The sequence below is a fragment of the Antrostomus carolinensis genome, unplaced genomic scaffold (assembly GCF_000700745.2).
Source record: "Antrostomus carolinensis isolate BGI_N321 unplaced genomic scaffold, ASM70074v2 scaffold28809, whole genome shotgun sequence".
In the NCBI taxonomy this organism is placed as follows: Eukaryota; Metazoa; Chordata; class Aves; order Caprimulgiformes; family Caprimulgidae; genus Antrostomus; species Antrostomus carolinensis.
In genome coordinates this window covers 23753-32145 of record NW_010339704.1, presented here as the reverse complement: position 1 = coordinate 32145, position 8393 = coordinate 23753, and the positions used below count along the sequence as shown (strand labels likewise).

General features: G+C 56.4%; 1 protein-coding gene across 1 annotated transcript in view; it reads left to right on the top strand.

Moving 5' to 3' along the window:
• SFRP1 (secreted frizzled related protein 1) overlaps positions 1-8393 on the top strand; it is a 15698-nt gene that overhangs the window by 324 nt on the left and 6981 nt on the right. Inside the window, exon 2 of the mRNA XM_010175950.1 lies at positions 5776-5853. Within this exon, the coding sequence (XP_010174252.1) occupies positions 5776-5853 (78 nt within the window). The remainder of the gene's footprint in view (positions 1-5775; positions 5854-8393) is intronic.

Genomic DNA, 8393 nt, shown 5'->3' with positions numbered 1-8393 from the left:
AGCCCAGAGCCGAGCCCAAGGGCAGACGGTGCCAGGGCAGGGTGGGTGTGTGGCTGCTCTGGTCTCTGCACAGGCACCGGGGCCAGGCTCTGACCCCTGATGATGGACCAGGGCTCCAAGCCTTCATCCTCCAGCTGCTGCACCACCCTGGCAGCAGTTTCTCTGCCCAGCCCGACTCTTGTGGGGCTGTTCTTGGCAGCTGTAGGACATGTGGTCCCCCACAGCAGAAGGCACTGCCTGGCTGGAGTAAATAGTGACAGTGATCCTGGCAGGACATCTCGCCTCCTGAGCAGTCCTGGGGTGAGACTGGTGGCTGCATGTGCAGTGGGAATCCGTCCCTGCTCTCTCAGGTGGGCTGTGTGCTGGCGAGGGAGCAAGTGACTTACCAAGAAACAACTGGGGAAAGTGAATGTGATTCTGGTTTGTTTTCATTACATTTGGCAGGTCTGTTTGTTGCCAGACAGGCTTGTTTGTTTGAGTTGCAATGACTCTGATTTGTTGTGGAAAACTTTAAAAATAAATAAATAAATAAACATCCTGGTGTCGCTTCAGCAGCGTTCTGCAGCGGAGCGCTTTGGGAGGCTGGCAGGAGGGATGTCTGTGGAGGGGGAAGGCAGAGGGCTGTAAAAGAGAGCAGTGCTTCCCGGCATCCAGAGATTCACTGGAAGGGATGGGGGGATTTCACAGGGCGCCTGGGAGGTGCTCAGGGATGAGGGACCCGTGCGTGGGACTGGGCTATTGCCACGGCTTCTGCACTGTGTCCAGAGCTCATCTGGAGGGGAGATCGCCCGTGTCTGCAGTTAACTTCACAGACAAAGGCTTTACATTGTGCTCGGCTGGGAGTCCTCTCCCAGCCTGCTGGGGACTGTGCAGTGTTATCCTGCTTATCCCAGCGGGTCTTGTTCTCCAGTTACGGGGCAGGAAGAGGGTGCGTCCTGCGGCAGAGGGGTGACACCCTGGGGGTGTCCCCAGGAGCCGGTGCAGGGGCATGCGGAAGGATGCAGGGAGCAATGGCTTGAGTGGGATGGGGCAGTCACTGCAGGCAGGGGCACCTCAGCTTGACACCCACTGCAGCTGTACAGGGAAACTCTGTCATGTCTCGGCAGTGGCGTCCAGAGGCAGGTGGGTGTGAAGGATGTACCCACACTGGGAGGTGAGGTTTGGCTGCTCTTACTCCTGGGGACCCAGCGTCTCCCCGTGCGGTGCCGATGGCAGCACAGCCACCCTGGCTTCCTTGCTGTGGCTTGTGCTTACTGATGCAACTGCTGGAGGAAGGTCTTTGTTTTCCAGAAAGGCCCTAAAATCATCTGTCCTATGTGAACCTAGACCCTTGGTCAAGACCGCAGTCATGTCCTGTGTTGCAAGTACAAAGGTTGCTTTTATTCCCTGGAGACTTGCAGCCAAGCGTGCTCCTGAGCTGGGCCAAGCTGGGTCTGAGCTGCTTGCAGTAGAGCTGCCCCTTCCCAGGTCTGGAGAGCAGGAGACCCTGGCAAAGGGAGTTTGAGCTCTTTGCAGGTCATTCATTTTAGAAACATTAGTGACCCAAACCCTGGGAACAATCTTCTAGATGAGCAGCATTTGCAAAGTGTTCCCTTGTGTAGTTTAGCAACTTTCTGATCACCTTGCAGACTTGTCTTGACAGCAGCATTAGGGTGGGACATTGCAACTTTATTTTGGTGCTGCTAGCATGCTCATTAGCACAGTATCTGGGTGATGAGGTGTCATTCATCTGTTTACAACATGACTTTATTGCAAGGAAAAGTGACTTTATTGCAAGGAATTACATCAGCTCAGGTTCGAGTCCTTTGTCCATCTATTGCTGGTCCTATTCGTGGTGCAGAGGGGCCCCATTCTGCACCACCTTTGGGGTGTATTCACTTGTTCTTTGAGTCAACTGTAAATTGGAGCTGGGTGAGTATTGCAGCCACTCAGATAAACCACTGTCTGCTAAACGGCTTTGCAAAACTTATGTCCCAATCACTTTTAAATAAGCAATTTGTTTGCAAGGATGCTTACAGAAAGTAAGTCTCTTAAATTGTTGTGCAAATGTGAACTCTCTCCAGCATTCAGTGGAAAAGTATAAGCAGCCACCTTCACGTCCCCCTGGCTGTGTGACAGTATTTCAAGAGAAACCCTTGCATGTGCTGTAGCTGAGCCCCAGCAGCTCACAGAGCCCCTCACACAGGCTGGGGCACTTCTCTATGAGGGGACAAGCCATCTTGCTAGAAAACGCTTCTTCGAGGTGAGAAGGTCAGGCCCCCCGAGTCTGCTGGGCTGGACCTGCTGCCTTGAGGTGTGCCAACGCCATTCAGGGTCCGGTGTGTGTTCTCCTGCAAGAAACCTTCCGTTGGTGAAGCTCCATGTGCTGCGTGCTGGGACGTTCTCGCCCCAAACAGCCCGGAGTGAACAGAGCAAAGTTAAAGTTAATTGTGACCGCTGCTGTAACGTAACCCAGCGCTGCCGGGTCTCCTCTGCTGGTGGCTCCTGCCAGACAATCCACGCGTGACGGTGCCCAGTGCTTTGTCTGCTGGCGCTGGCACCTCATGCAGACGAGGGGTGAGTTTTTTTCTGGTGCTGCGGCGTTTCAGCCCTTGTCCCAGCACGTGCCGGGTCCTTCCCTCTGCCCGGGACCCCGTCCACAGCTCGTGTGCGTTTTCTGCGAGCTCTGGCTCCTGGAGCCCCTTTGGTCTCGGGCACTGGGGTTTGTTTCCTGTTGATTCAAAGAGAGTCAGAACCCAGCAGTGTCCCCCCTTTTCTCTGGGCACTAATAAGAACGAGCCCTTTCAGTATTTTTCCCATTAACACCTCGGAATTGGAATTTGTTTCTGCCTCTCAAAGAGCTGACCTGCTGAATTCCTTTCTCCTTAAGCACGGGGCGGTCTGGCCTGCAGGCCCGCAGGATGCATCGGGGGAGTTGCAGATTAATATAGCATTACACATTCCTTCTCCTGCCCCTGGAGTAAGCTGGCTCTAAAGCCAGGCGTTAGGAGACGGTCAGCAGGGAAAAGCGAGCTGGAAGCAGCTATGGTTGTGCTTGGAGTGGAGATGGCAGCCACAGAGAACGGGACCAGCCGCACCACAGCAGGCTGGGGGGCAGGCGGCGGGTCCCGGGGCGGTGGCCGGGTGCCGTCCCCCTGGGCACGGGCCGGCATGGCTGGCTCTGGGCCGCTGCAGCCGGGACTGCTTGAGGCGAGAGGACCCGAATCGTGGCTAGGCTTCTTGTTGGGTCCTCCAGCCTGGGATGGTGTGGGAAGGGAAGGTGAGGAGCTGGGCAGCACCATGGGCTGGAAGACTTTGTCCACGGTACTTCTGGAGGGGTGTGAGGGCAGGGCAGGCAGTTTCAGGATAGCTGTGACTCCATGAAACAGTTTTCCTGGGGCACTGAGCTGTGCGGGAGCTGGTTGGGCTCCTGGCATTTGTGTTGCTGACCTTGGCGTGATGGGGTGTCCCATGGGGAGGGAGCATTTCTCTTCCCCTTGGCACAGGACAGTGTCCCTTGGCAGTGCTGCAGGCACGTCCCCACTGCCATGGGGCTGCGGGACGCAGGGCTGGAGGATGGTCACTGCATGTGGAGCTGTCTGGCACGCAGCTGGGCTGAGCCCTGGGGACCTGCTGCCGCTTGCCAGGCCATGGGTGACCTCCTGGCACAGGGTGGCATGCTGGGGGCTTGGCACTGGCACAGGGATGTGGCAATGGGATGCCTGCACTGGTGAGGTGGCTGCTGGCACCGCACGGGGGTCCCTGCTGTCTTGGGTGTTCCAGAGCATTCCCAGGGGCTGCCGTAGCACAGCTGAAACAAAGCCCATGTTTTCACCAAGGAACAATGAGTGTTACTTTCCATGTTTGGAGGTTCTTTTCTTTGGTTGCCTGGGAAGCTCATAGGATGGATGGAGAGGTGGCTTTCTTGTTGTTTGTGTGGCCTGTGTAGGTCGGCTGGTCTTGTAGCATCACTTTGGCTGCTGAGGCACATCAAAGTGCTCGTGCAGAGACCAGCTAATGCCTGGCAGGTACCCGCTCTCGTTCCTGGGGGTGGTCCCCAGCGCAGTGACTGACTCTTGGCCCTGCAGCAGAGACAGACTGCAGGGGCTGTCACCCTCCTGCCAGCATCCCCTTTCCCTCATCATGAGCTCATTAAATGTGCAGCCTGGATGGAAATATTCTGACTCCTGATTTTAAAAATAAACTGTTGGGGACAATATCTCTCCAAAGAGGCTGGCTTCTGCCTGTGTCACTCTAAAACGGTAAAAGTGGCAATTGCACATGCAGATTTTGGAAGAGGAAGTTGTGCAGGTGATGGGTGGCTCTCACAGGTGCCAAGGTACCAGGAGAGGGACTGGTGAGCCAGCTGTTGGGACCTGTGAAGGTTGCGTTGTGACTTGCACACTAGGGCGATTGGGAGGCCGGTTGCTCTGCATGTGTGATTAATAAAGACATGGTGCATGACCCCAGGAATGAGCATCTGGCACAGAACACATTTGGGGAGTGAGAGGGGAAGAACAAGCCACAGAAAACAAATGTCTCGCCTGCAACCCTGTGGGGCATCTGTGACTGAGGAGACTTGACTCTGTGGTTGGCGCGGGTCGTGGCCGTGCCTCCCTCGCCAGCCGTTCTGGCTCTGCACCCCTCTTGCTGGGAGATCTCTGTTGTTTCTGTCCAGTGACGCTGTGGGTTTTGCCGGCCTGGCTGAGGGCTGGAAGGGGATGAGTGCTCTGTCTGCACGCAGGGACCAGCAGATGTTTCGCTGCAGCGTTGTCCCTGAGAATAACTCCCTTGTGTGGGAAAGAGCCCTCCGTCCTGCTGGACCAGGAACAGAAGCAGCATCTCCCAGCTCCATAAATTCATCCGCCAGTAGCACAAATCTGCATCTGTGCTGCTGGGTGGTCTCTGCTCTGGCTGGAGACGGGAACCTGGAAACACATTTTTATTCTCTGGATGAAGTGAGCTTTCCTCCCAGAATGGATCCCGATGAAATGTCCTGGGCTGGCGTTTCCAAGAGGAGGATGTTGGCTGGCGAGCAGAGCCAGCTCTCCTCCGCTGGAGCCACGAGGCTGCTCTGTGGGGTGTAGCCAGGCCAAAACCAAAGAGATGTCTGCTCTTGGGGTCATGCTGAAGGGGCTTCTGGAGGGGAGCGGCACACGTGGGAGGTGTGTGGGTCCGTCACCAACCAGTGCCACTCTGGGACAGGAGGGAGGCGAGGGGCTTGCCATGAGGTGTCCGGGCATCCCATGGGATGGTACCCGGCACCAAGGGGGGACCTGTGCTGAGCTGGGTTGTGCCAGTCCTGAACCCCCCTGCCTGGCTCTGGGGCAGCCCCTCGGCACGTGAGCTTGGGCACCTCCTTGGGCACCATCCTCCTGCCATGCCGGGGTTTGGGCACCGTGCGCCCGTCTTGGCACACCGCGGAGAGGGAACATCAGCCGGCTGTGGGCCATGTCCCACAGTGAGTGGCTGTCCTCAGCTGAGTGCTTGGCCCTGAAAACCCCTCTCCTTGCCAGCGCTGTCCTCCTGCTCTTGGCAGCTGCCTGTGCCTGGCCTTGGGGCTGCCGGCAGTGCTGGAGTGGCAAGAGGCTGCCCGTGGCCACCACTTCTCTCTGAGCTGGTGGACGGCTCCTGACCCCTGGCAGGGTGTCAATCCGCAGGGCTGGGACCTGGGACTCCATGGCAGGGTGCCTGGGCACGTGCCCGCCTCAAGGGCAGGGATCTGACAGCATGGGAGCCCGGCTCTGCAGTGCTTCTTGAGCTGTCTACTCACCACCTCTTCTCTCCTCTTGCCAGGAACAACTGTGTGTCCCCCTTGTGACAATGAGATGAAGTCAGAAGCCATTGTGGAGCACCTGTGTGCCAGCGAGTTTGGTAAGGGGGAGCACTGGGGGCACGGGGAGGCTTTCCTGGGGGGCACAGGGCAGCGTGGTTCCTGTGTGGGCCAAATCCTGCACCACTGAGTTTCCCTGCCCACGCTGAGAGCCGTGGGGCCAGCACTGTGGCTGGTGTGGCCATGTCGCCTGTGGGCAGCCGTGGTCCTTGCCTGAGGCAAGGCCACCCTGCCTCTAGATGTCAGTGTCAGCCCGCAGAGGTGGGCAGCTGGACAGGACGGGACTGGACATGTTCAGGACGTGTCTGGCTCCTGCAGCCGAGCACACCCTGGGGCTGGGACAGTGGGGACCAGGCAGCGGTGCCTGCACTCCTGCATCACCCCGGCTGTGGTGCTGAGCATCCTTCTGCCCCACCTGGCGAAATGCCATGTGGGACGAGGCCCGGTGCGTGGGATCACCGGCCGAAGCAGCGATGCTGCAGGCTGTGAGGCCCTGCTGCTGCGAGCAGAGAACCAGATGGTGCTGGTCTGGAGCCTGGGGATGGGGCAGAAGTGGCTGTGCCTGTTTGCTGAGCTCACTGGGGTTCGTAACTTAACCCTGGTGTTCCCATGCTCTTGTGTGCTTGCAGGAATGATGTGTAGGATGGACCCTTATTCTGGTTGCAGTCGTGAGGAGCAAACCAGCTTCCTCCTTCCCCCAGATTGCTTGTGCTGCTGGGTTTCTCTTTAGCAAAGTTATGCTGCTCTTGTCAAGTGTAGGTGTAAAAACCCAAAGCCAGTCCTTGTCTGACTAGGACATAGCAGTGAGCTTAAAAAATGCAGAGCTACTTGAAAGCTGTGTCCTAAATGTATTATGAGTGAGTGAGTGAGTGAGTCAGACAATTGTAGGTAAACAGAACTTCACTTAAAAAAAAAGAAGTATCACAGGGAAAAATATTAGCTTTCTCAGATCAAACCTAGAATTAACTGGTTTTGACATCCTTGCTGGTGTATGGAACTTTCCCGGAAGGTTATTAAAGGCGTATTGAACAAGGTGTGCATTCCTTGGGGATTAGCACTCGAGTGTGCCCTGTGCCAGAGCGCTCTGTGCAAACCCAAACCTGCTCTGCGTGTTGGCGTTATTACCCTTTCTGCTGGAAATGAATTCTCAACTCTCCTGCAGATTCGGTATGCCAAAAGTCCTAAGTTCAGCACAGACTTATTTCTAACAGGGAAAAGCATCAACATGAACACCCATGTAATAGTTTCCCAGGAATGAGCATACTTTGAGCTGGGCTGGGTCACGGATGCACGAATTCAGCGCAGCAGCCGGGCTGGGGAGCGGGATGTGCTGCTCACCTGACTGTGGGGCTGAGTGCTCGGAGCTGGGTGAGTTGGAGCACTCTGAGCTCTGTCCTGGGCAGGCATGAGATGAGAGATGGACAGGAGCTGCCTCTGCCCCACTACATCTGTGGGGAGAGACTGGAGGGAGCTTCCCAGCTGGCAGGAAGGGAGCAAGTGGCTTCTGGGACCAGCGCACCTCGTTAAGGCAGTGGCTGTGTGCCTGGGTTTGTGGTGACGCAGAGGCATCGCCCTGGTCCAGGGGCTCTGGGCTTGGGGACCTCCATCCCAGAGGAGGAGTGAGGGGGGCTGGCGGGGTGGCAGCGGCGGCTCCGTTGTCCCTGTGATATAGTTGCCTCCCTGGAGGCACACGAGGAGCAAGCCGAGGTGGCATCCCGCTGGTTGGCAAGTGCTGGGAAAGGAAATACAAGTTTAACCACATGCTTGTCATCAGCCTCTGCCACTAAATATCCTCCCCGTGCTCTGGAGCAGTTACACAACGGGGAGCAGAGGCCAAACCAGAAGTATTCACGGCCTTGGTGGAGCAGCTTGAGACATTGACTTGTCCACAGAGTAAGTTGCTTATTGGGAAATTTTGTGGTGACAGCGTCCAGAGGATGGAAATATTTCTCGGCAGGCGGCTCGCTGGGAAGGGCTGTGGTGAGTGGCCAGATACGGTGTTACTGTGCACCATGAGCAGCAGACGAAACCTCAGCCCCTGTGGATACCCCCAGTCTGTCCAAAATGGCTGTGAAGGTTTTCACAGAAGCTTTCTTCCTGCTGTGGTTCAAGGTGGTGGGGATGGGTCCGTGTTCCCTGTCCCCTCCATGGATCCCAGCATGGAGGGAGTGAAATGGGAGGCAGCTCCACAGGCTCGGCTCACCGGGAGGAGCTCTGCTCTCTGCCGTGTTGGGGAGCTCAGTGGTGTCACCAAGTGCCCTATGCCCACGTCCAGGTGACAGCAGCTCGTGCAGACAAATGTGGTTAGATTTGAACCGGTTCTTTTGAGCCCTTGGGATTGTTTTAATCGTAATGTTCAGGTATCACAACTGTGTCAGCACACCCCCCTCACTCGTCCACATCACCATGTGTCTGCAGCTTTGTATGACGTCGTTTTGCTCAGCCAAAGCAGAGTCTGATGGTTTTTCTGACTGTTGCAAGGAATTTGGGGTTATCCTTTGTTCTGTGGATCAGCACAACTCCAACATGTAACTTTGGTTTTTAAACCTATTGGAGCTCTTGCTGGTGCTGAGGTTACTCC